Here is a 26,945-nt window from a genome sequence, read left to right as displayed (position 1 = left end):
AAAAAAAAAAAAAAAATCCCTGTGCTTCATGGAGTTTCTATCCCAGTGGGGAAAAGAGATAATGAACAAGATTCTATATATAATATATTATATATATATATTTATTATAATATATTTTATATATATGGTATTTAAGCTAAGGGTAAGTGCTAAGAAGACCAAATTAAGCAGAGTAGAAGAACATGAAATGCTGGAGATCCTTCGCGTTACACTTGGTGGCCAGAGAAGGCCTCAGTGAAGGAATTTTGAGTAAAGACCTGTGGAAAGTAAGGGAGTGGCAATGTGTGGGTGTGTAGGGGTGAAGGGGGTGAGCACCCCAGCAAGTGCAGATGTCCTGAGGCAGGCGTGCCTGAGCCACAGCAGGGACCCCAGCGTGGCTGCAGGGAAGAGAGCAAGGGTGCACCGAGAGAGCACAGAGGCATGCTGGGACTGCGTTTGCCCCCACAGGAGAAGCTGGAGTATTTCTTCCTCGTCGTCTTCTCAGTTGAAGCCGCCATGAAGATCATTGCCTATGGATTTTTATTCCACCAGGACGCTTACCTGCGCAGCGGCTGGAATGTGCTGGACTTCACCATTGTCTTCCTGGGGTGAGAGCTGGGTGTGGGGGACTGGAGGTCAGGCCCTTTCTGAGGACTCTGTGCCCACTGCCACCACCACCACCAGCATCTTAGAGGTGGGGTGGGACTCCAGAGTCATGCTAACCTCTGCGTGGAGCAGCCTCTGTTAGAGGCCGGCCCAGTAAAGGTGCTGTCCACGTTGGTGGAGCAGGGAGCAGGGACGCTTGCCCCCACCCCGCCTGCCAGTCCCAATCTCCTTCCCCGGCTAGATGCTATAAATTCCATTATCTTTCTCCCAACTCACACATTGGGAAATGATATGGGTGGTTCCACTGGCCAGCAGTTTCCGGATGCTCCTAAGTGTCTCAGCCTTTGTCGTTTATTAGTTTCTTCCACGCACGTGTACTGAGTACCCGTTATTTGGGTTCACAAAAACGGACACTTATTAGCCTGTATTAGTTTACTAGGGCTGCTGAAATAACACTCTACAGATTGGGAAGCCGAGGCAACAGGAATCCATTTCTTGCAGTTCTGGGGCTGGAAGTTCAAGGTCGAGGTGCAGGCAGGGTTGGGTTCACACAGTCTCTCCTCTGTGCGTGCACATCCTTCACATGTCTTTGTGTGTCTAGAGTTCCTCTTCTTACAAGGAGACCAGGCAAATGGGATGAGGGTCCCACTCGATAACCATGTTTCATCTTAGAGCCTGTTCAAACGGCGTGTCTCCAAATACAACCGCTTTCTGAGGTGCTGGGGGTTAGGGCTTCCGCACATGAATTTGGAGGGAACGTAACTCTACCCATAGCATTACCATGAGTAACTACGTTGTATTGATAACAATAGCATTTATCAAGCACTTAATATGTGCTTACATGTACCATCTCATTTAATTCTCCCCGTAATCCTGTTTTTCCTCATTTTATGAATAAGGAAGCTAAAGAATGGAAAAGTCAAGCAACTTGTCCAAGGTCAGACAGGTAACTGGTGGCAGTGCTGGGATTCAAGCCCAAAGCAGTCTGGGCTTCAGAGGCCGCATGCTTAGCCAGCATGCTGTCCTTCGGTTCTGTAAGGATGGTGTTGGTTACCTGCTAAGCATCCAGTGCTGCTTTCGGCTCAGTGGAGAAAATAGAATTCTGTGAATCAGCCTCTGCCTTTTACAGACTGCCCTGGTTGGAAGCCGACACAAATGCATACAGAATAGTAGAATGCAGAAAGCAATACCTAACGGAGCATCATTGTTTCATACGCAATGTGTCCCTGGGAGTTCTTCCGTTAGGAGGATTTGGAGGTGAAGGAATTTGAGGTAGACTTCAAAGGATAATGGAAATTTGAGCATTCTAAGAGAGGAAGAGGAGGCCAGCAGGAAAGAAAATAAAGGGCATTATCAAAAAGTGCACGCGGGAGGAAAAGCGCAGAGGGAGAACTTGCTGTGGATTTTCTTCTCTGGGTCACCCCTGAGTGTGGTACAGGTAACCTCCAGCCCACATGGGCGGTGCTCAGCCCCGGGACCAGCGCTGTGGCACACAATGCCTCGACCCTGTTCGGCGCCCAAAGTAGACCTCACAAGTGGGGCACGGTACTCTTTTCACTGAGTAGGAACTTGATGTCAGAATCCTTTTAAATGAAATTCCCCGGATAAGCATGACCAGATCATTAGTTAGCAGTTGGTGAGCCGTATTTGCTGTTGCTCCCCTAGGCCTTTCCACAGGTGCCCCAGCATGGACAGGACACAGGGCCCCAGACCACCGGGGCAGTGGCTTTTCCAACCCCTGGACCCCTTCTCTCCCTCTTCTCCACTCTAGGGTCTTCACTGTGATTCTGGAACAGGTTAACGTCATTCAGAGCAACACGGCCCCGATGAGCAGCAAAGGAGCTGGCTTGGATGTCAAGGCTCTCAGAGCCTTCCGAGTGCTCAGACCTCTCCGACTGGTGTCGGGGGTGCCCAGTGGGTGACAGTGTCCCTGCAGACCCCTTTCTCCTCTCCCTTCCTGTTCCCTTGTCCCCAGTTCTGGATCCCCTTCCTACCTTGACATCCCAGAGGCTTCCCAAGATTTGTGGGGAGGGAGAGCCATGAGACCAAGTGCGGTGGAGGTGACTCCTCTTTTCCCCTCCCTGCTCACCTCTGCAGGCCTGCAGGTGGTCCTGAACTCCATCTTCAAGGCCATGCTCCCCCTGTTCCACATTGCCCTGCTGGTCCTCTTTATGGTCATCATCTATGCCATCATAGGGCTGGAGCTCTTCAAGGGCAAGATGCACAAAACCTGCTACTTCACTGGCACAGGTGAGCTCCCAGGGAAAGTGGGGCTGTGGGAGAGGACCTAGGACAGCTCAGAAGGGGGAGCCACCCTACCTGGTGAGGGAGCCCAGGGGTCGGCCATTGCCAACCACGTCTGTTGACCTTGGGAATGGGTTTCTCCTGGATAAGGGGGACTTGGAGGAAGGACAGCTCTGCTGGGTCAGTGAGCAAAGAAAGCAAGCAGGGGTCTGGGTCACGGCTTGCTCTGAAACACCCACATACAATGTGGTACCTTCCAGGCTCTCTGGGCCAGTGGTAGATGGAGACACGGGCATGGGATAAGTCTGAATTTCTATGTGTACTTTCTCCTGTGCATAGTTTCAGCTTCAGTCTGAGCTGCCCCTCAGAGCAGGCACCCAGAATAGGGTCAGAATGAGACCGCAGAAAAAACACCCAAGAGCCAAAGGGGGTCATTTGTTGAGTTTCCAGAAATAACCTACATTGAAGCCCAAATATACTTGAGCTGAACTAGCATTTCTCAGACTTTTTGTCCTGAGGATGCCTTTTCACTCTTGTGAATTACTGAGGACCTCAGAGAGCTCTTGTTGATACAGGTCTGATCAGTCGATTTTCAGGGAATGAGAAATGAAAACCGAGGAGCATGTCATGACATCAATTTATTAATTCAGTTTTAAAGAACAGCAAGAAACTCGTGACATGAGAACATAAATAGTATATTTCTAATAAAAAATGACTAGATTTTCCAAAACCAGTAATATTTGGTGAGAAGCGTGATGATGCTACTTTACACTTTTTGTAAATCTCTCCAATGCCTTGCTTGATAGAGGCTGCTGGACTCTCACGTCAACTCCTGCGTGTGTGCGCTGCCACATCCCACCCGTGTAGCCTCTGGAAAATTGCAGTCTACATTGTTCAGAGACTGGGAGACAGATGGGCAACTCCCATCTTAACAGTATTGTGAAAATCATTTTGGTCAGGCCGACATCCTGAAAGAGTCTCAAGTCCCACTCTGAGACTGGCTGCTGTACCCTGCCAGCAGCTCCCCCAGACTTAGCCTCCTCCATGAGCCCGGGCATCGAGCTCACCAGAGTAACTCTCCTTGACCTCGAGCTTCTTAGGAGACTGGACTCATCTCCTCATGCCCACTGACAACAGAGAGACAGTCAACGCCAGTCCCAAGCCCCATTCATGAGAGTAAACTCGGATCCAGCTTTCAGGGTTACATTCCTAGACCCTCCTAGTTCAGCCTCTTCCCACCACAACCACAATCTGCATCCTATAATAAGCATGATCAGGATGGATAGGAGGGGACATTCGATCACACCTTGAACCCGAATTTGGAGGTCTCACTGGTGTTCTCGTGAGATCTTGAGTAACGCTGAGCAGCAGTGCTCAAAGGCCCCTCTCAGACTGGGGCTTCCGACTTCATGGGATCAGGGCCCCCTCGGGACCATCAGTGTCCTCTCCTTTCCATCTTCAGAGCATTGAGCCTACACAGCAAATACGGGTGAGGCAGAGTGTTCCAGTTCTGCTGAGCCAATCTAATCTCTGAACACAAAAGGAGACTGTAAAACATCCTAAGATAAAAGCGGATGCAGGATGTCATCAGAAGTGCAGGATTTTCGAGACAAGAAAGCACCATCCAGGGGAACAAAGGGGAGTGCAGGCTCGGGCCTGGCGGGAACTTCCTGAGTGCAGACCCCTGCCCCATCAGCTGGGTGTCTTGTACAGCCCAGCCCAGGACTGCGGGAGCTTCTCCAATTTCACCTCCCAGACAGAACTCTCAAGTCAGAATATGTGAGCCCTCCACCTCCAGCCCCACTCCAGCCAGGCAGCTGCCTCCTTTTTTAAAGTTCTATGGGGACAAACGACACTCAGATTACTCCTTTTCCATGGGTTGCACTGCATAGGACAATTAGTCCTAGAAGCAGACCCTGCCATGAGGCCTGGGGGCCCAAGACATAATTCCCACTACCTGTAGCCATCCACAGCCCCAGGCGTTCCTCTTCACTGTCACCATCTGCTCCGTGAGCAGTGTCTTTCACACGTGCAGCAGAGTGTCTTTAGACTACGATCAATTCTCTCAGACTGCTCCTGACACCTTTCCTACTGTCACTGCCCACCTACTACTGTTGTCTGATGCTCGCTCTGCCTTCTGCCTCCAGATATCATGGCCACGGTGGAGAATGAGGAGCCATCACCCTGCGCCAGGACGGGCTCAGGGCGCCGGTGCACCATCAACGGCAGTGAGTGCCGAGGCGGCTGGCCAGGGCCCAACCACGGCATCACCCACTTCGACAACTTCGGCTTCTCCATGCTCACCGTGTACCAGTGCATCACCATGGAGGGATGGACTGACGTCCTTTACTGGGTGGGTCTGGGCTTGCGCCTGCTGGAACCGTCTCCCTTCATCCACAGGCTTGCAAGGGAGTGGGGAGGGAGAGCTTGCCAGTCCACACAGGAGGCCAGTCTCTGACTTGAGTGACCACAGCTCCCTCCTGCTCCTCCCTGGGGAATCTATACAGGATGTGAGGCCCCTTCTTGTTCCCAGGTATGTCCCCCAGCATCCTATGGGGAAGTCCTCATGAGACGGTATGTCTGTGCAGGATCCAAAGGGCAGGTGAAGAATGGAAACCAGGAAAAACCTGGCTGTGAGTGACTCCGTTCTGACGGCTTTGAATTTCAGACCTTTTGAGGAATGAAGGGCCTTTTGAGTCTTTTTCTCTGCCTCTGCAAGACTCCTTTCCCATATAAGTATTATTAGATACTAATTGCCTCCACCATAAAATAAGGATAATGATACTGTCTATATCAGAATTCGTGGGAGGATTAACTGAATTACAACAGTGCCTGGCACGCAGTCAACACTGTATGAGTTTCTTTGTTGGAGGATAGTATTTATTTGGTGTTTGTTAAGAGATTTCTTATTTCATCCTTCAATGATGGAAGACATTGCTCTCATTTTACAGATAAGGAAACTGAGGCTCAGAGAGATTAAAGTAAGTTGCCCACAGTTAAGAACTTAGTGAGCAACAGAGCCAAGAATCAAACTCTGATCCCTCTGGCTCCAATCTGGAATTAACCACAATACAGTGCTGCCTATGAGAGGAAAATTGTAAAAGTGTCAAATGCTTTACAAATATAAAGGATTAGTATAAATATTTATTGTAAGTGCGTATTGGGGAGCTAATTATTTAAAATGTCAAAGGACTGTCACATGTATGATTTCACCTCTGTTTCAAGCCTGTGAGGAGAGAGAGCCCATGTCATTCTCGTCGTTCGACAGATGGGAATAATGCTCAGAGATGTTAGGTGACTTGTCCAGGGTCACGGAGATTGTTCATTTGAAAAAATCTTGGCTTTAAATAAATCAACTGGAGGTAGAGTCCATGAAAGAGGTCAAGTGAGGGAGGCAGGTGCGAGACACTCTCGGTTGGAGGGAAAATGGGTCAGTCTTGGCCCGGCCAGGGGGGCAGTCAGCAAGGTCTCCCTGGGGAGATGCTTCCAGACCAGATCCTAGTCCTCAGGCTGGAAAAGTCCTTCGTCACTAGTCCTCTGGCTGGGAAAAAAGGTCCCATCACTGTCCCCGGATGGCTCTCTCTTTGTCCCCCAGGGTTGGGTGGAGTCTTCATGAGCAGACTTGGGGAAGGAGAGCCAAGCCCTCAACTCAGAAGATCACACCCCTGCCCCCACCAGGTCAATGATGCCATCGGCAATGAGTGGCCCTGGATCTATTTTGTCACCCTCATTCTGCTGGGATCCTTCTTCATCCTCAACCTGGTGCTGGGTGTCCTGAGCGGGTAAGAAAGTTCAAAGGCAGCTGATGAGCGGGAGGAAGAGGAGGAGGAAGGAGAAGGAAACGAGGGAGAAGAAACAGGAGGGGTGGGGGGAAGAGGAGGAGGAGAGAAAGGAATGGAGCAGGGCAGGGGGCTGTGGGTCAGGTCCTTGACTCAACCCTGGGTTCCCTGTAACCTCAGCTAGGGCAAGAGTGCTTCCTTCCTGGTGAACAGGAAAGAGAGGAGATGCAGGCAGGAGCCCTTCCATTTTTAGTTTGCCTTTCTCCTCCTCCTCCTCAGGTCCTCCCCCATTCTTGCCCTTCCTGTCCTTCTGCTTTGACACTCCTCGGTGAAGCCCCTGAGGCTCCAGCCTCCCGGCCCCAGGGGCTCCCAAGTGGCACCTCAGAACCGAGAGGCAGTGGAGCTTTTGGTTAAGCACAAGGACTCCGGAGCTAGAATGCCCACCTTTAATCCCTGCACTGGCGGCTGTGTGACCTTTACCTAATTACCTAGCTTCTCCATGCCTTAATTTCCGTGTCTGCCAAATAAGAATTATTTCAGTGTCTATCTCATAGGGCTCTTGTGAGGATTAAATAAGTTAATACATATAAAGTACTTAGAACAGAGTCCAGCACAAAATAAGCACTAAATACTAATGGTCATGATTCATGAGAGCTGTTCTCTTTGAGACAGTCCTGCTGTCGCCCACCCACCCCAGCACAGAGGAGAGGCTAGAAGTTGCCATCAGCCTTCTTCCCCCTTGATGTTACTCCATTCCAGAAGCTTCCCTCCGGGCAGTCTGTAGATAGAATCCAGGGGTCTGTGAACTTGGATAGGAAACACGTATCTTTGTTTTTCACAACTGTAACTGAAATGTAGTGTTTCCTTCAGTAATAAACATAGGCAACAAGCCACCGTGCTATTAGCAGGGCCTGTGACTTGTCCTCTATGAAATCGTGTCACCTTACATCGTGAATAGCATTTACATGAATCACTCCGTACTTTGAAATTATGATCATCAGACCTGCAGCTGGATCCTGCTAGTTAATGAGTTAGTGAAAAAGCGCATGTCCTACTCCATCCCAATTTTTTTGCATTTTAATAGTGACATTTTAACATACAGTCACCTGCTGCATGATGACAATTCAGTCAGTGAATGACAGGCTGCAGATACAACAGTGGTGCGCTAAGATTGCACTGCACTTTTACTGTACCTTTCCATGTTAGCTGTGTTTACATGCACAGATACTTACGGTTGCCTGTAGTATGCAGCACAGCAGGCAGTCTGCAGGCAGTATGCAGGTGTCCAGCTTTGTAGCCTAGGAGCCATAGGCTATGCCACACAGCCCAGATGTGTAGTGGGCTCTCCCATCGGGGTGTGTGTAAGTACGCTCTTGATGTCTACACAGAGAAGAAGTTGCCTAGCAATGCCCTTCTCAGAACATAGACCAGTCATTAAGTGAAGCCTGGCTGTAATTGGTGTCTTTGTTGCACTGTGGTTTTATTTTATGCATTTCACATTATTCTGAGAAGTGATCCATAGGCTTCACTGGACTTTCAGAGAGTCCGTGGCACAAACTGGTCACGAGCACCTGCCGGGACCCTGCGTGGCCCGGGCGACTCCACCTGTCCTGTGGGCCGACCCCTCCTGGCCGCTGGGCGCAGCTCCTCAGAGCCCAGGCCCGCACTACCGTCCTCCCCTGTCCCACCGGGTCCTGCCTGGTGGCTCAGGGCTGCCCTCTGCTGGCCTGAAGCTACCTCGCAGAGCCTTGGGACCTTTTTCCCAATCCTGCCACTTTGCTTCTTGGAGTCCCAGGGGAATTTTCTCCAGGCCTTTGGTCTGTACAAAACTAAATTTCTAAGGTAGCTTGAAAGGTTGGTGTGGCCAACTGGGGGCTCCGTGGGTGATTCAGTTAGGCAATGGACTGCCTTGTCATGAACCTCTAATGTCCAAGAGGAACCCCAAAACAAGGCAGGAGACACTGAGATGGATGAGAAGGAGGAAACGGGGAAGGGGCAGGGAGTGCTCCAGGGTGTTCCTGGAGAATGGGGAGAGGTGAGCGGGCAGGGAGATGGGCTGCCTCTCAGCCACCTTGAGGGACACCTGGACTCCCAGCAACACCCCAGGGCCAGAAAAAGCCCCACTCCAGCCACAGAATGTGTCTACACCCAGGAAGCCCAGTCTTTCCCCAGCCCTGTTTTTTCTTCTCCTCCCCTCCTGGCATCCCCATCCCATTTCAGGGAATTCACCAAGGAGCGGGAGAAGGCCAAGTCCAGGGGAACCTTCCAGAAGCTCCGGGAGAAGCAACAGCTGGATGAGGACCTTCGGGGCTACATGAGCTGGATCACACAGGGCGAAGTCATGGACGTTGAGGACTTCAGAGAAGGTTTGGGCCCAAAGGCGCGGTCAGTACTCACCCCACCCTCTCACTCCCACCTCTAAGCTGCACCTTGCCTGCGGGCTCCATGGAGAACACCACCTCATTTAACCCCAGCAGGCCTGAGAGACCCAGTGAACAAGTCCAACATTAGCCCTTTAGGGTGAGTGACTTGCCTAAAGCAAAATGGCTCAAAATGATAAGATCCAGGTGTGACCAGAACGCTTCCCAAAGGTGCAGGCTGCCCTCTTCATGGCTCTGAGGCTGCAGATAAAGTGGGCTTTTCGGCCGAGCACAGTGGCTCACACCTGTAAGCCACTGCGCTTGGCCAAAGAGCAGATCACGAGTTCAGGAGTTCGAGACCAGCCTGACCAACATGGTGAAACCCCGTCTCTACTAAAGATACAGAAATCAACTGGACTTTGTGGCATCTCCCTGTAAGCCCAACTACTCATGAGGCTGAGACAGGAGAATGGCTTGAACCCGGGAGGTGGAGGTTGCAGTGAGCCAAGATTGCGCCACTGCATTCCAGCCTGGGCGATGGAGCAAGACTCCACCTCAAAAAAAAAAAAGTGGGCTCTTTAGCGCTTGGGAATCTCAGTCTCTGGAAAGCACAAAGAAATCCAGGCCTACCGAGGACCCATTGTCACAGATGTCTCTGGTCAATGGGCCCTTGTCTTGGTTGCCCAGCCCAGGTGTGTCCAGTGTAGAGGGGCCCCGAAGGCTGGCTGACTCTTTCTCTCCTGTCTCCAGGAAAGCTGTCTTTGGATGAAGGTGGCTCTGATACGGAGAGCCTGTATGAAATTGCTGGCTTGAACAAAGTCATCCAGTTCATGTGAGTATCTGCCCACCGCCTCAGGAAACCCCCAGCCCCCAGCTCCCTGAGCTACTTCCCCTCAGTGGCTTCAGAGTCACTTGTCTAATCCTTTAGAAAGGCAGCCTTTTTAAGAAAACAGGGCCAGTTTCTCCTCTGAGGGACCTCTGCAGGGGCCAGATCCTCAGGGAACGTGTGATCAGAGGGGTCCTGAGCAGATGACCTATTTACGTAGCACATAAGAAGGACACTGGGAGCCTCCAGGGCAGTGAGCATGCTTGGGGCTGCACTCTGATCCGGGCGAAGCTGGGTGAGGTCATTCATGCTGGAAACCTCTTCGAGGGAAGAGGGAGGGTGCATGGCAGAGGCTGCACGAACCAGGAGCCCCTCAGGAAGGAGGCTGGAGACAAGAGCACACGCCACGCTCTCTCGCCTTTGTCTTAAGAGGAGGGTTGGTTTGCTTGGTTGGCTGTTTCCTGTTATAAATTCACACTTAATTATAATTTTAAAGATCAAACAATAGAGATATTCATCAAAGAAAAGATGAAGGTCCCCAGTGCCCTTCAAAGAGGTAACCATGGTAACAGATGTGTATGCCTCGAAGACCTTTTCTCCGCTCTCATCTCTCTTCGCATGCGCACACACGCGCACACGTACACGTGCCAAGATTTTTTTGTTTTTGTTTTGATTTTTTTACATAATGGGGTTGTTTATGTTAACTGCTGTCACTGCAGGGACTAGAACAGTGCTTAGCACATAGGAGGTGTTGCCAAGTGTTTGTCAAATAAAGGAATACAAGATACACTAAAGGATAATCCATTAAAGGATTATCTAGTGACTTACATTTTTTTAACTTAAAATTGTCTATTGAGAGCAATTTTCACAACAGAGTCACTTTCTTTTTGTGTATCTTTGGAAATAAAATATTCCACAGGATGAATATATCGCGACGTAGTTCACCCTCCCCTTCTTTGGCGATGCAAACAGTCCTGCAGGGAATAGCTGCGCATGAGTATGACCATTTCTGCTGAGGGAACTCTAGAAATAGAACTGCTGGGTCACAGGGCATAGCTACTCCCAGCTCCTCGGGAGTCTGAGATGGGAGGCTCACTTGAGCACAAGAGTTCAAGTCCAGCCTAGGCAACCTAGCAAGACCTGTCTAAATAAATAAATAATAAAACAATAAATAAAGCATATAGATTTTAAATTTTGGTAAGTGCTGCCAGTTCTTCCCAAAAAGATTGTACTATCAAAGCTCATTTCCCCACACCCCCCCACCAGATATTAATTTGTTGAAGAGTGGTCTTTGATAATGGGTGAAATGTGGTGTCCCAGAGTTGCTTTAATTAAAATTAAACCACACGGCGCGCCTGCTCCTTGCCGGGCACTTGGGGTAAGCATTTTTGCATGCATCCTCTCATTCCATTGCCTGGAAGGTTTGCCCTGCTGTTGCTCTTCCATGAGAACTGGAGGACTTTACTCAGTCTGGCTCTCCAGCCCATGCCCTGAGCTCCTTTCTTGTGGCTGGAGGAAGAGGGTGGTCGGGCACATGTGGCTGGGGTGTGTCTGAAGGCAGCTTGGAAAGGTGGGGTGTGGAGCAGCCATCCTCTGCCCCTCCCTCAGCCGGCACTGGAGGCAGTGGAACCGCATCTTTCGCTGGAAGTGCCACGACGTTGTGAAGTCCAAGGTCTTCTACTGGCTGGTGATTCTCGTCGTTGCCCTCAACACCCTGTCTATTGCCTCAGAGCACCACAACCAGCCTCTCTGGCTGACCCACTTGCAAGGTAAGGCGGAACGGACTGGAGCCAGGAGGAGGGCAGATGTGGTGTGGCTGAATGCCAAAATCAGCCAGCGGCACCGCAGGGTTTACAGAAGAGGTCGATTAGATAGCAACATCATTTTCTAAAAACTGTGGGCCATGAGTGCTGGATTATATGACCTAATCCGCTCCTTTCACAAGGGAAAAACAGAGACCTCAAGTGGCAGAGCCGCACTCCCAACTTTCTTCTTCCTGGCTTTGTTACTCACTGAGGGCAGTAAAAGCAATAGGTTGGGACAGGTGCTTGCCTAGGTGTCCAGGCAGATTATTCCAACCACAGATCACTGGGCATAAAATTGCTAGTGATTTAGAACTCTAAGCGCCCAAGTTCACATTCTGCTGCAAAAACAGCAATCTTTCACCAGCTACTTACTGAGTGCATCCTATATGTAAGGCACAGGAAAACAGCTCAGGATACAGAGAACACTAATACACTGCTCCTGGCTTCAAGGAGCTTACTTGGCCAGAGGAGAGACCGATGTTAATAAATAATTCCAAGTCAATACAAGGAGGGCAATGACAGAGGTAAATACAAGGTAGCAGCAAGAGGAGAATCACAGAAGAGATGCTGGCGCTCTGTGGATCTTAAGGGACAGGTAGACAAGCCCCAGGCGGTCACAGGGAGGAGAGGATCTTGCAGAAGGAACAGCGTGTGCAAAGACGTGAAGATGTGAAACGGCTTAGTGAATTCAGGAAGCCGCAAAACTTTATATGTGTCTAAGAGAGCAATAGGGATCCTAAGCCTAGATAGTAAGAGATGTGTTTGCTCGCGGGGGCCTTGTGTCAGGCCATTCTTGCATTGCTGGAAGAAACTACCTGACACTAGGTAATTTATAAAGAAAAGAGGTTTGGTTGGCTCACAGCTCTGCAGGCTTCACAGCAAACAGGGGCTGGCACCTGCTCGGCTTCCGAGGAGGCCTCGGGAAGCCTGCAATCATGGTGGAAGGCAAAGGGAGGGCAGCACGTCACATGTGAAAGCAGGGGCAAGAGAAAGAGTGGAGGGGAGATGCCACATGCTTTTAAATGACAGGTTTTGTGGTGAACTCAGAGTGAGCTCACTTACCACCAAAGAAACGGCCCAAGCCATTCATGAGGAATCCCTCCCCATAATCCAAACACGCCCCCGACCCCACCACCAGGCCCCAGCTCCAGCACTGGGGATTACATTTCCACATGAGATCTGGTCAGGGATATCTATCCAAACACTATCAGGCCTTCTATGTTAATAAAGTGTTGGACTTTACACTTGAGGCCATGGAAAGCCCATGAGAAGCTAAAAGCAGGAAATGATGTGATCAGACTTGAGTCTTGGAAGGCTCAGTCTTGGTGGCAGGTGAATGAGTCGGCCTTGTTGGTGTGGTAGATATTCCCCTGGGCGTGGAGCTCTGGACCAGGAGAGGGGTGGGGTCTGAGAAAAGACGGCCGGTTCCAACAACACCGTGGACGCACTAAGTGCCCTCCCCACCACAAACACGCGACGATGCTGCATGAGGCATGATAACGGCGTTCCATGGAATGAAAAGCAAGTCTCTGGGTGACAGAAACAAAGAAGTGAGCCAAAGCCGGAGCAGCGAGCTTGTGAGCTGGCTTCCAAGGACATTTTAGACCTAGGCCTAAACCCTAATGGGCAGCAGCTGGGTTCCTAAGGCCCGTGCAGGGCTGGCGACAGGGCCCTGGGCTTGCCTGAGGTAGGAACCAGAAGTGGCACAGCTGCATAGAGCCAGGGCCCTGGAGAGGCTGCCCCCATGGAAAGGAAGCAAAAAGTTCACTGGGCCAGGGAGAGAGCTCAGAAGTTTATTCCCGCTAGAGGCCCAAGGAGAAAGGAAACATGTCTTGAGTGAAAAATCAAAATCCTATCAGTGCCTTGTATGGGTCTGGGGGCCGATATGCCCTACCTTTCATGGTCCAAGGAGCCTAAGCTAAGATAGCAATCTAAAAATCAACTTGCAAACAAGTAAAATCCCTGGGGTACCCAACAGAAGCAAACATAAACCGTTCTTTAAGGATGCTTCTTAATCTAAGGCATGTAGAATTCCTGCAGGGAAGAGTGTTTCCTGAAGATGAGCTCACAATTTAAAACAAAACAAAAAAAACCCTGAAAACCAAAGAAGGAACAGAACCACCCTGAGAAAGAGTCATCAGGTACAACCAATGGAAGCTGGCAGCTCCGGAAACCTGAGATGATACAACAGTACCAAGGAGACTGTTTAAAATGATGAAAGAGGTAAAGGAAGGAAAATAAATAGAAAACAAGATTGTCTTTTTCTATGGGAATGAAACAGGAAACAAAGCTAGTTCTAAGTTACTAGCTACAGATCAGATAAATTCACTCAGTCATTCATTTCAACCAGTCTTCTTGAGAGCACCTTGAATGTGCCAATCATTGTCAAAGCACTGTCAATGACCAAATGTGGAGATGATGTGAACACTGCCCGCCAAGAGGAGTCGGGGTGACTTCGAGGTTTGTAGCCTATGCAGATAAATGGGTAGTAGCGCCACCTACTGAGAAAATAGCTAATGACCGAGTATTTTGGGTAGCGGGGGAGGATGGGCAGTGTCCATGAGCTTCGTCTTGGCCATGGTGAGTTTGATGTGCCTTTGAGACATCCCAATGGATATGTCAAGGAAGCAGATGGAAAAATAGATCTGGAACTCAACAGAGTGGTCTCAGTTGAAAAATTAAATCTGCGAAGCATTGGTGGGCATGGTCTGAAGCTGTGGTCTTAGATAACACCGGATCCCTAAGGCAGAGTGTATACTCAAGGGTATCACTCAAATCAAGCATTCAATGACTTGCTGTTTTATCCTGCTGAACCCTCAGCTGGAATTGCCCCAAAAGTAGTGGTAGGGGAATTCTCACGAAGGACTACCCCAAACAGCCCTGAGATAGGGTGAGTTGTGATTCCAAAGAAAGAAGCACTAAACAGCAGGATGGTCAGTCCAAAGCTGTTATTGGGGAGACTCACGACAGAATGCTGCAGCAATCCTCGCAATGGACAGCAAGAGAAAAGGGGTGTTCCACCTCGACTTATCCACAGCCATAGGGTCAGGGCATGGACTTTATATAAAGGTTTAAGGAATCTGGCTCAGAGCTGTGGCCAGCTCTTGTCAATGTTTGAGGCAACACCTATTGGCTTTATCAGCGCCTAGGAATGTTCAAAACCCCAGGTTGAGGTCAAGCCTGCTGAGAAAAACCTGCAGCTGCAGGGCACAAAGTGGTCACGGCACTCTGATTTTCCGTCGGCACACAGAAACAAAGTGGCGGGGTAGGGGTGGGGGGAACTGGAAGACCCTATTCTTGCTGATATAAAGAATGCACCTGTAGAGGAGGCTTAGGAAAATACAGAGAAGTAGAGGAAACCCAGAAGGATGTGACACCGCAGAAGCCAAGGACAGAATGCTTGAAAAAGCAAGATGATGGGCCGCAGTGCCCAGTGCTGCTGGGAGGTCAGGAGCAGGGGGTTAGATCAGCATTAGGTGTGGCAGATTGATGCCCCTGGAGAGAGTTGTGTTGGTGAAGTAGTGAGGGCGCGTCCAGGTAGGAATGAGGTGAAGAGCAAATGGGGCAGGGCAAGGGGTGAAGTGAAGAGGGCAATATAGACAACTGTTTTGGGAACTTGACAGTCACGGGAAGGAGAGAGCAAGGACAGGAGATAGAGGGAAAATGGAAGAGACTTGGGCTTTTAAGAATGGCAAAGGGGCCAGCCGCGGTGGCTCACGCCTGTAATCCCAGCACTTTGGGAGGCCGAGGCGGGCGGATCACAAGGTCAGGAGATCGAAACCATTCTGGCTAACACAGTGAAACCCCATCTCTACTGAAAAAAAAAAAAAAAAAAAAGTCGCTGGGCAATGTAGTTCAATGGGGGAAAAAAAAGGATCATGGACAGGGAGCTTCCCAAAAAGGGGGAGGGGGCAAAGAAAGGAGGAAGGATTGGGTTTGGGCACAGGGTCAGACCTTCTCTACCAGGAGGAAGGGAGGTGTATAGGAATGAGAGAGTAGCAGACTTCGTGAACTTCAGTAGAATTAAAAGTAATAAGATCCTCTTTCTGTTAAATATGAGTTAGCTTGCAAGAAATCAATGGGTAAAATTCATCAGTTTCCTTTTTAAGTTAATTAAAAAAGTCGCTGGGCACAGTGGTTCACACCTGTAATCCCAGCATTTTGGGAGGCTGGGACCAGCAGATTGCTTGAGCCCAGGAGTTCCAGACCAGCCTGGGCAACAAGAATGAAACCCTGCCTCTACTAAAAATACAAAAAATTAGCTGGATGTGGTGGCCGGTGGGGTGGAGGATCACTTGATCCTGGGAATTCAAGGCTGCAGTGTGCCATGATTGTGCCACTTCACTCCAGTCTAGGCAGCATGAGGCCGTGCCCCCTGAGCCCCCCAGAAATCCATGGTGCCTTGGAAACAAGGAACCAAGGGAAGGAGTGTCCTGGGTTGAGACCCAGCCAAGGCCAAAGCTGGGAGGCGGGAGAAGGGAAGGAGAGTGATGCCAGGGCTGTGCCACCAACCCTGCAGACATCGCCAACCGGGTGCTGCTGTCCCTCTTCACCATCGAGATGCTGATGAAGATGTACGGGCTGGGCCTGCGCCAGTACTTCATGTCCATCTTCAACCGCTTCGACTGCTTTGTGGTGTGCAGCGGCATCCTGGAGGTCCTGCTGGTGGAGGCGGGCGCTATGACGCCCCTAGGCATCTCCGTGCTCCGCTGCATCCGCCTCCTGAGGATCTTCAAAATCACCAAGTGAGCGCCAGGGTCGGCTGGCACTCTGGGGTCCCCCATGGGCACCACAGCCTGGTCTGGTCTACACTCGTCTCATTTCCCGGGGTCTGGGATCTGCGTAGGTTCACCAGTGGCCCCTTGCCCAGACTCCCTCCCTCCTTGAAATAACCTCCTTCTGTGAAAAAGGAATCACTTCCCCACTTTGAACTCATTTCTCTGTTCTTTTCTTACCACAGTCTATGGCAGGGCAGGGAGAAGGGGTGGTGGAAAAGAGAAAGGAAGAAGAGAAAATGAAAGATGGGAAGAGGGAAGGCGGACAGGAAGAGCTGTAGGGAAAGGGTGGAAACAAGAAGGAGGGACACAGAGAATCGGGGCCTTTTCGAGGTGGCCAGGGAAGAGGAGTTGGGTCCATCTGCTTGCAGTACTTATCCAGCACCCGCATGAGTTGGGTACTGGGCTAAGCACAGGGGATCGGGGGTGTGCAGGAGAGAAGCCGTCCTTACTCTCACGGAGTTTCTCATCCGGCAATGGGACCTAAAGTTAATCAATAATTATATTAACGAGTGTGAAATTACAAACAGGAAAGTGCTCTGAGGAAGGAGAGAGTGGGCACGCGGCCACAAATCCAGGGCCTTCCAGCCCCGAGGCAGCCCCTCCTTCTGTGTCACCTCAGTCCTGAGCCTTCCCCAGGTCTGTCCACACCTCATGGGCCCCAGTGAGAGGGTCTGTCTCCTCTCTGCTTGCGGCCCCTCCTCCTTCAGGTATTGGACGTCGCTGAGCAACCTGGTGGCGTCCCTGCTGAACTCCATCCGCTCCATCGCCTCGCTGCTGCTGCTGCTCTTCCTCTTCATCGTCATCTTCGCCCTCCTGGGCATGCAGCTCTTTGGGGGCAGATATGACTTTGAGGACACAGAAGTGCGGCGCAGCAACTTCGACAACTTTCCCCAAGCTCTCATCAGCGTCTTCCAGGTATGCTAGCTCTCTGCGTGTCTCTCCTTCTGTACAGTTGCTGAATCCTGCTCCTTGTCCTTCAAGGTCAAGGTGGGCATCACCCCCTCCAGGAAGCCTTCTCTGGTCTCCTGGTTGAGTACATGTCCTTCTCTGAGTTCCCCATCACCTGTGCTTCTCTCCACTGTAACACTTCCTTGTGTGTCCCCTTCACTGCGTCTGCACCCACTTTGTCTGATTAGTCTCTGTTTCTGGCACCCAGCACAGTGCTGGCCTGCTGCAGGATAATATAACCGCACTGGGGACGGCCTGGGAGTCCAGATGTGAGCTTTCTCTCCCATATGCTGCTCACGTCTCAGGCCAAAGTCAGATAAGGGAAGCTTTTCCTCCCCAAGGCTGGAAAAGCCCCAGAGAAACGCAAACCGTTTCCCACTCTGCAGGCGCGGCACAGCCAATCCGCTATCAGCCACCCAGGGGAGCATGACTGTGGCCCAGTGAGAGGCTTTCAGGACCCCTGGCCTCCTGGAGGAGTTTTCTTAGTGTAGAGTTGGACACACTCCTCTGTGGGGTGGCCCATATTTCTTGAGTGACGCCTTCCTGTTGTAACAGTGAGAGGTGCAGTGTGTGATCGTCCGTCGGTCCTGTGGATGGCTTTGCCCTCTCTTTCTTCCATCAGCCCCACTGGCTGGTCAGGCCTCAGGCCTTTCAATAGGCTTGACATTTCACACGACTTCTAAGGCCGGAATAACAGGAAGCCTGGATGGGTGCAGCGCAGTGCCGCCCGGGGATAAGGACAGAACAGGGAGGTGGCGAGCCCACAGTCCAATTCCTTGTCCGCAGAGAGCAGCAGTAAGCTTCTAGATCATTGGAATAGGGGTTTGGTTTGGCTTTTTGAGATGCAGTCTCACTCTGTTGCCCAGACTGGATTGCAGTGGCACAATCTCAGCTCACTGCACCCTCCACCTCCTGGGGTCAAGCGATTCTCCTACCTCAGCCTCCCAAGTAGCTGGGATTGCAGGCGCCTGCCACCACACCTGGCTAATTTTTGCATTTTTACCATATTGGCCAAGCTGGTCTCGAACTCCTGATCTCAAATAATCTACCCACCTTGGCCTCCCCATGTACTAGGACTACAGGTGTGAGCCACTGCACCCAGCTGGAATAGGGGTTTTGAGGAGAGCGTGGGGTGGCCACAAGGACCGTGGAATGAACAGAGGGAAGGTCTAAGAGCACCGCGGAGTGAGGGCAGACTCCTGAGCCCTTGTTCCTCCCTCCACACAGGTTCTGACAGGTGAAGACTGGACCTCCATGATGTACAACGGGATCATGGCCTATGGCGGGCCGGCCTACCCTGGCGTGCTCGTGTGCATTTACTTCATCATCCTTTTCGTCTGTGGCAACTGTATCCCGCCGGAAGCAGGGTGCAGAAACGAGTTTGGCGGGGGGTGGGGGAAAGGGCTTAAAACGGGGGTCAGAATGTCTGGTTTCTAGGCAGCCAGGCCCTCTGGCTGGAGGGGAGCTCCCAGGCCCATGAGGTGGGGGGTAGGTCGTAGCAAGCGCAGGTGTAGCCGTAGGGTAATTCTTTCTGCCGGAAAGGTTAGAGACTCAGTGGGGTGTGTGGCTAACGCTGGGAGGAGTGAAGCCCCGCCAGGTCGGTGCGCCTGGAGCAGTGGGAGGAAGGACAGAGCTCTGCTAGGGAGCATGAGGATGGCAGGACAGCCTCCTCCAAAGGCTCAGAGGCAGGCAGGGAGCCACCAGGACCCTGTGGCCGGGGTGACCCGTCTGAGTGCTGGGACCAGAAGGATGGAGCTAGGACAGGCCGAGAGACGAGAGGAGAGACGTGAGGGGGGGTGGATAGGGCAGTGGAGGTGCCGGCCGTGCCTGCATCGTGGAATCCGATGTTGTGGGGAGTGGGGAGGAAGGGCACCACTGTCCCCGGCTCAGGAGTGCCTCACGTGGCTCTCACTTGTTTTGCCTCTCTGGCTCTCCATGCAGCTCGGTGTGGGGACTGGAGCCAGTCTGGACAGGAAATGCATGGGTTCAAGGCCACAGTGGATTCAGGCTCCTTTCTGGGTACCCTCTGCAGGCAGGCTTCCCTGAGGGCCTTCAGCTGTGTCCCTCCACCCACGCCTTCCCATGGGTAGCTCTGGGAGTGGGGTTAGGACCTGCCCACATGCAGGCAGGCAGGACTCCTGCTCCAGAGGCTCCCTTCCACCTACAACCCAAGGCTCCTTAGCTAAACCTGCTCAGACATTCTGCTCAATGTCTTCCTGGCCATTGCCGTGGACAACCTGGCCGAGGCGGAGAGCCTGACTTCTGCCCAGAAGGCCAAGGCTGAGGAGAGAAAACGCAGGAAGATGTCCAAGTGAGTGCTTCCTTAGCAGGAAGGGACCTGGAGTGCTCAGTTGTGGCCATGGCCTTCCAGCCCTGGACAGGCCTCCCTGTAGCCCAATGAGCAAGGGCCCTGACATGGTGACACCCGCCCCAGTGGGCAAACTTCTGCAACCTGCACACGGGGATGGCTGAGGTCCTTCCCTGCAGGCAGGACCAGAGGCAAGTTGGCCTTCTGGACAGACAGGCCTCAGGATGCGGCATGGAAGAGCCTCAGAGCCCGGCCAGGTGGGCAGGGCTCCCCTGGGGAGGGATCCTGGGAATTCCCACCCAACCCTGTCACTGAGTCGCTGTGCTTCTGGGAGAGAGCCGTTGCCCTTTGCTGAGCCTCAGGCATCCTCTCTTCTGTGAAGTGGTTATTGGCTTCCCAGGTTCTTCACAAGTCTCTCCATCTGTGACTGTCAGTGAACTCTGTAGCCTGGGACCCTCCTCCAGGGGTGGAAGGAGACTGGTGTTCTAGACGGTGTTTCTCAAACTCCAACTGCAAACAAGTCACCCAGGAATCTTGTTGAAATGCTGATTCTGTTTCAGCTGGTCCAAATCAGAGTTTGGGATCAGGGGTGGGATCAGAGTTCTCCATCAAACAGGCTCCCAGGTGGTGCCCATGCTGCTGGTTGGAGGACTGTGCTTCAAAGACCTAAGTTCTAGACAGAGTCCTGCTTCTTCCAATTCCCATGCCTGCAGGAATGGGAAAGAAAAACGGGGGGGGGGGGGGGTTTCTTTCCAGGCAAGATGGAAAGAAAAAGGGAAAAAGAGGGACCGCATGGAGTTCAGACATTTCTAAAGAGTTGGAGATGGCCGGGCGAGGTGGCTCACGCCTGTAATCTCAGCACTTTGGGAGGCCGAGGTGGGTGGATCACGGGGTCAAAAGATCGAGACCATCCTGGCCAACATGGTGAAACTCCATCTCTACTAAAAAATATAAAAATTAACTGGGCATGGTGGCACACGCCTGTAGTCCCAGCTACTCGGGAGGCTTGAGACAGGAGAATTGCTTGAACCTGGGAGATGGAGGTTGCAGTGAGCCGAGATTGCGCCACTGCACTCCAGCCTGGCACCTGGCGACAGAGCCATCTTGGACAAACCATGTTTCCACTCTGTGAATCTTGTATAAACCCAGTGCAAAGCCACATTTCACCCATTCACTATCAACCAACATTAAACATGGCTGCCCAGTGAGCCGCAGGTAGCCGTGGGCCCACGCTGTGTGTCAGACCCTCTCACCACAGAGAAGGGACTTGCCTGAGCCCACTGCCCTTCCCATTTGCGAGCTGATGCCACTCCTCCCACAGATCCCCCCAGAGCCCTTGCCGTGGGATCCTCCGGAGGGTGTTGTCAGGCTGAGCAGGTCCCTGCGAACTTTCTGGCGTGGCTTCCACTTTGTTTTCTAACTCAGGGGTCTCCCAGACAAGTCAGAGGAGGAGAAATCCACCATAGCAAAGAAGCTGGAGCAGAAGCCCAAGGGTGAGGGTATCCCCACCACTGCCAAGGTGAGCACCTCACGTGGGGATGCTGGAGGCAGGCTGGGGTTCTTACAGTCCCGTGGTTCCCTTTGCCACAGGGTACAGATCAGGGTAGGGTGGGGAGGTGGAAGTTATCAGCCAGGTGAGGACGTCTCCCCGCGTGCTGCTGGAGGGAGAGCAGACGGATCCATCTCCAGGGACTCCTGCACTGAGAGACACAAACCTTCCAATCTGGGAACCAGACTTCCCCAAAGTAGCAGCTTCCCACTCCAGACCAAGGAGATAATTCCTCTCCCTGACACCCACTTTCCACTGAGAGGACCAGACCGGCTTCCACCATTGCTGGCCCTGCCCTGCCTGTTCCCATCTGGCTCTGCTCAACATTCCTGAAAACTGAGGAGCAGAGTTCAAAAAGTCAGGGAACTGGGCCCACAGGGGCCGGAGGTCCTGGCCTTGGAAGGTCAACTCTCTTCTAGAGATCTGAGCGCGGGCACGTGAAGATAGAGTCAGACAGGACCGGATGGGCTCAGGCCTTGCCCCGTGGGAGCCTGTGCAGGTTGTCCAACCTTGCTGGGCCTGGCTTCTCATTTGTAAAATGGGGATGATCATGATATTCCCTGTCCCTCAGGCTATCAGGATGATTGAGTCAGCTGAAAGCTCACAGGCTCTCCAGTCAATGCTCCCTGAGGGGAAACTGCAACTTCTCCTTCATTGTTACAGTCATTGTGTTCCTTCCTACAGCTGAAAATCGATGAGTTTGAATCTAACGTCAACGAGGTGAAGGATCCCTACCCCTCAGCCGACTTCCCAGGTGAGGGTGCTGGAGCCCGGGCGGGAGCAGGGTGCCGGCATGGAGTAGGGGTATGCCGGTCCCAAATTCTCCCTGTGGGCACTCTCTTGTTTGTCCTGCCTGTGGAGATCAGGACACTGGAGACATCCCTTTTGTGCAAATGAGCCAGCTGCCAGCTTGTCTCTCCCAACAATGCACACGATAGAAAAACCCAGACATTTTCTTTTCATGTAACTCAGCGAGTATTTATTGAGCACCAGCTGTGTGCCTCAGTGCTGAGGACTCAGTTTTCAACAAGCACAGAGACTCTTGGGTATACAAGTCTTCCCTGACAGTCATGCAGAATGGATCATAAATGAGGGCACACCCTTCTGTGTAGTGACGAGGCAGATTACTCACTATCCAGTGTCCGGTAGGGCTGGGGGCCGGAAGGATGCAGGGATGCACAGAACCGTGAGAGGCAGTGTGGGAAAGTGCAAGAGAGGGAGAAAATGGTAGGATGGCGGGAGCGTGGGTAACAAAAACTGTGGATAAACCACAAACACGTTGTAAATGCAAATAACCAGTGACTGCTGCAGAAATCCCATTTATCTGGACCCAGAGGAAGACATGTGGGGGAAGCAGAGCCCGACTGAGTAATGTTACAAGGTCACCTGGAAGAGCCCTGGGGCCAAGAGCCCTCTGAGTCCTGGGTCCCTCTGGAGCACCGTGTCAGTGGGGCAATTTTAGGTCTTCTAGTCGCATCAGCTGATCAGCTACTTTTATGTCTGCTTTTGGAATCTGCTGATTAGCCTCTGTTTGCTCCAGCGACTCTAAGCTCTAGGGGGACTTTTGTGTTCCACACTGCACGGTGTTTGGCTCAGAGGAGGCACTCAATCAACCGAACGAATGAATGCATGAAAGAATTTTGCAAAGTGACGTGTGGGGAGAATGGAGCTGGTACAAGTGAGACTAATGACATTTCTTCAGATATCTACCAGCGATGAATATTTGTGTTTTAGAACGGCTCATTTTGAGTTGTTTCGTCGAACAGTGATCACCTATTAGCTGGGAGTGACTGGTGAGCAGGTGAAATGGCGGCTGATAGGAAATCTGAGGTTGGGGAAAGGGAAGGGGCTGGAAAAAAGTGAGGAGGGGAGGGTAGAGGGGGTGTGGGCTGGGCAGCAGGAAGACAGCCTTACCAAGGGGGCTGAATGTGTTCATATCCTGTTTCTTTCTAAAAATAGTTTGAAACGGCTCACAGCAGAAGATATGTGCAACAAAATTAACAAACTGGGCATAGGCAGAGGAAGTAAGAAGCTGGGGAAGGGCGCCAGTACGCTCACTGTAAGAATGAGCAGTCTCTGCGATCAAGCATGAAACGTGTGTCTCGGCTCTGTGGCAGGCTGGACAAGACAGGAAATGTCATGTTAGGACACTCATTCTGAGGAACAAGAGTTTTAGCTTCTCGGGGGGAAAGAAAAATGGGAATGTGACTTAGTGGATTTGAGAACGCCGGGAGGTGGCCATGTTGGAGACAGTAGAATCCAGTAGCTCTTGGCTTCCCTCAAAGGTAGGGGGAGGGAACCAAGAGAAACCCCAGCTTTGGATTGTGCCCTCACCGTCTGATTATGGGATCCTCCCATCCTGGAGCTGAGGATTTTGGGTACTCAGCTTCCTCATGGGGCCATGAGACCCAGTGAATGTGCTTGGGATGTCTGTCACTTCCTCCTCTATCCCCCAGCCCCCAGTCCCAGTCCTGTGGACTGGCTGAAGCTCAAAAAATTCTGATTGCTTTTCTCCATGCTGGAAGCTTCTCTGTGAAGTTACTATTTTTGAAATCCTAGCCCAGGAGAGGATCACAGAGTCCTTTTATTTCAACAATGCTCCTGCCCCTTGTCGGATTCACAAATTGGAAAGCTGCCGCTGAGGAAGGGCACAGACCTTTCCAGCACGGCACAGCAAGTTAGAGGCAGAGCCGGGACTAGAACCCAAGTCTCCTCTTCCGAAGCAGGGCTTTCCACTCCATCCCCCCGCCTATGGATATTTGAGGCAGTGTGGATGGAGCCATGAGACAGAAGACGCAACCACAAAGTTACCTGGGCTTGCTCTCAACCCCATTTCTGGAAGGTTGTGGGCCTGCCTTACCGACCCCTGACAGCTCAGATCTGCTCACTGAAGGCAAGGAGATGCCCAGCTGGACTCTGCTGAAGCCCTAGGGTCCCATGTCAGCCTGGCACCACCCTGCTTACTGGCTGCAGGGGCTCCTAAGAGGTCTCTGAGCACAGAAGCCACCGGCACAGCAAAGCATGGGAAACACCCCTAATTCCCCCCTCTCTTCCCACAGGGGACGACGAGGAAGATGAGCCCGAGATCCCCCTGAGCCCCCGACCACGCCCCCTGGCTGAGCTGCAGCTGAAAGAGAAGGCCGTGCCCATTCCAGAAGCCAGCTCCTTCTTCATCTTCAGCCCCACCAATAAGTGGGTGCCCCCTGGCTGCTGTGGAGTGATTTATGAGGCTCTCATCTGCTTCCCTGCATGGAGAGTCAGAAGGACCTCCTTCTGACTCTCCATGCCTACAGTTACACTGTGAAAAACTCAGTGTTTTAGCTTAAGATCTTGTTCCCTGTTTAAAATGCTAGTATAGGGGCCGGGCGCGGTGGCTCAAGCCTGTAATCCCAGCACTTTGGGAGGCCGAGGCGGGTGGATCACGAGGTCAAGAGATCGAGACCATCCTGGTCAACATGGTGAAACCCCGTCTCTACTAAAAATACAAAACATTAGCTGGGCATGGTGGCGCATGCCTGTAATCCCAGCTACTGAGGAGGCTGAGGCAGGAGAATTGCCTGAACCCAGGAGGCGGAGGTTGCGGTGAGCCGAGATCGCGCCATTGCACTCCAGCCTGGGTAACATGAGTGAAACTCCGTCTCCAAAAAAAAAAACAAAACAAAAAAAATAAATAAATAAAATAAAATGCTAGTATATCTGGGAGAAGTAATGCTTTAACCCTTCTCAGTTATTTATACCGAAGAGGGACCTGTTTGTTGCTTCCTTTCTGAGAGAAGAGTTTTAGACAGGACAAGGGGGATAGAGCAAGAGAAGCTATAGCTTTTATTGGCTTCACAATTTTACATCTTTAAACTATATATAGACTATAGTCTTTGTGGAGTTTCATCTGTCTAGCTCATGCATAGAGATCAGCCTATCCCATTTTCATTTGATGGGAAACCTCAAGGTGGTGCCGTTCATTGCAGGAAGAGGCAGGTGGTGGGAGGGGCTAGGCTGGGAGGCAGAACTAAGGCTTTAGAAACAGATCGAGGGGTCAGGGCTCCACGTGTGTCCAGCCAGAGGACCCTGCAGGTGCAGGGCTGCACTTCTCCACTGGCCAGGGAGGAGCAGGTCGTGCATCCCATGTCCCTCCGCAGGATGGAGGCTGATGAGGCCAGAGCCTCCAGCAGCTCACAGCTCCCCTGCCCTCCCTGCCTCACCCCCAGGATCCGCATCCTGTGTCACCGCATCGTCAATGCCACCTGGTTCACCAACTTCATCCTGCTCTTCATCATGCTCAGCAGCGCTGCACTGGCTGCGGAAGACCCCATCCGGGCCGAGTCCACGAGGAATCAGGTGACAGGTGTCACCCTCCCGCCCACTCAGCACCCCTGCCCCCTCCAGCCTCAGTCTGGTGCCCAGGGTTCAGCTGTATCCTCTCTGTGGCTACAGGCATCAGCGTTTCTTAGAGTCCAATTCCTCAGGGTTAGGACAACCCACTCCAATCCTGAATGGCACAGGCTGGGGCACAGACTGGCTCTGACTCCTGCTTTGATGCTGCTGCTGCTGCTGATACTGTTGCCTTCTCCTCTTCTCACTGACTGCTCCCTCCCCTGCTTCATCCCCAGATCCTTAAGCACTTTGATGTCGGGTTCACCTCTGTCTTCACCGTGGAGATTATCCTCAAGGTGAGCGAAGGCTGCGGGGCGGCCCTGGGCAGGGGGGTTCCCTGATGTGGCTTCAGCTTACCCACACTGAACTCAGGGGTGGAGGGGAGCAGAAAAGAGGTGGAGAGTGGCAGGAAAGACTCATGGGACCTGGTACACGGAGCAGGCCCGCAGGTGTCTGGGTGGTGGGCTGGAGAGTGAAGCCCAGCCAGCCTGAGGCTCCCCCATTCACAGAGCACAGCCCATGCCTTTAAGCCCCCAGCATTTTTCTTTTTGAGACGGAGTTTCGCTCTTGTTGCCCAGGCTGGAGTGCAGTGGCGCGATCTTGGCTCACCTCCTGGCTTTAAGCGATTCTCCTGCCTCGGCCTCCCAAGTAGCTGGGATCACAGGCATGTGCCTCCACACTTGGCTAATTTTTTGAATTTGTAGTAGAGATGGGGTTTCTCCATGTTGGTCAGGCTGGTTTCAAACTCCTGACCTCAGGTGATCCACCTGCCTTGGCCTCCCAAAGCCCTGGGATTACAGGCGTGAGCCACTGCACCTGGCTCTTTTCTTTTCTTTTTTAAGATGGTGTCTCGCTTTATCATCAGGCTAGGCTGGAGGGCAGTGGTACAATCTCTGCTCACTGCAACCTCAGCCTCCCAGGTTCAAGCGATTCTCCTGCCTCAGCCTCCTGAGTAGCTGGGATGATAGGCGCCCACTAGCACATCCAGATAATTTTCTGTATTTTTAGTAGAGATGGGATTTCACTATGTTGGGCAGGATGGTCTTGATCTCTTGACCTCCCAAAGTGTTGGGATTACAGGCGTGAGCCACCGCACCCAGTCAACCTCCGGCATTTTCCGTCCATACAGTTAGCTTAAGAGCAGACCTGGGGAGCTGTGATTTGTTGTTCCTAGATCTCTGTTTCCTCCAGGAGTCCCCAGAGAAGTGACCGCTGCCCTTAGCTGGGTTCCTGGCACTCTGCCCCATCACGCCTTTTCTGAACCTTATCCACAGCACATCACCGCCCACCCATTCCCAACACAGATGCATGGGGCTCCAGCCATCCTGGGGGTGGTGGGCTCTGGGTTTCATCTGTGCCTGAAACCCAGCAGCACCAGTCTGTACATTCACG

General features: G+C 52.0%; 1 protein-coding gene across 2 annotated transcripts in view; it reads left to right on the top strand.

Annotated features, from left to right (window-relative positions):
• Positions 1-26,945, top strand: part of CACNA1S (calcium voltage-gated channel subunit alpha1 S) — a 76,699-nt gene that overhangs the window by 18,355 nt on the left and 31,399 nt on the right. For both annotated transcript variants that reach the window (XM_032288683.1, XM_032288684.1), the window contains exons 3-19: positions 448-587; positions 2,357-2,499; positions 2,683-2,835; positions 4,977-5,182; positions 6,508-6,611; positions 8,829-8,974; positions 9,719-9,800; positions 11,403-11,563; positions 16,119-16,344; positions 17,085-17,292; positions 18,553-18,673; positions 19,522-19,636; positions 21,059-21,152; positions 21,867-21,936; positions 24,242-24,374; positions 25,388-25,517; positions 25,790-25,849. In XM_032288683.1, the coding sequence (XP_032144574.1) occupies positions 448-587; positions 2,357-2,499; positions 2,683-2,835; positions 4,977-5,182; positions 6,508-6,611; positions 8,829-8,974; positions 9,719-9,800; positions 11,403-11,563; positions 16,119-16,344; positions 17,085-17,292; positions 18,553-18,673; positions 19,522-19,636; positions 21,059-21,152; positions 21,867-21,936; positions 24,242-24,374; positions 25,388-25,517; positions 25,790-25,849 (2,292 nt within the window). The remainder of the gene's footprint in view (positions 1-447; positions 588-2,356; positions 2,500-2,682; positions 2,836-4,976; positions 5,183-6,507; positions 6,612-8,828; positions 8,975-9,718; positions 9,801-11,402; positions 11,564-16,118; positions 16,345-17,084; positions 17,293-18,552; positions 18,674-19,521; positions 19,637-21,058; positions 21,153-21,866; positions 21,937-24,241; positions 24,375-25,387; positions 25,518-25,789; positions 25,850-26,945) is intronic.

The sequence above is a fragment of the Sapajus apella genome, unplaced genomic scaffold, assembly GCF_009761245.1.
Source record: "Sapajus apella isolate SASKATOON/1434 unplaced genomic scaffold, GSC_monkey_1.0 scaffold22, whole genome shotgun sequence".
Lineage (NCBI taxonomy): Eukaryota > Metazoa > Chordata > Mammalia > Primates > Cebidae > Sapajus > Sapajus apella.
This window is presented reverse-complemented; position numbering and strand designations above follow the sequence as displayed.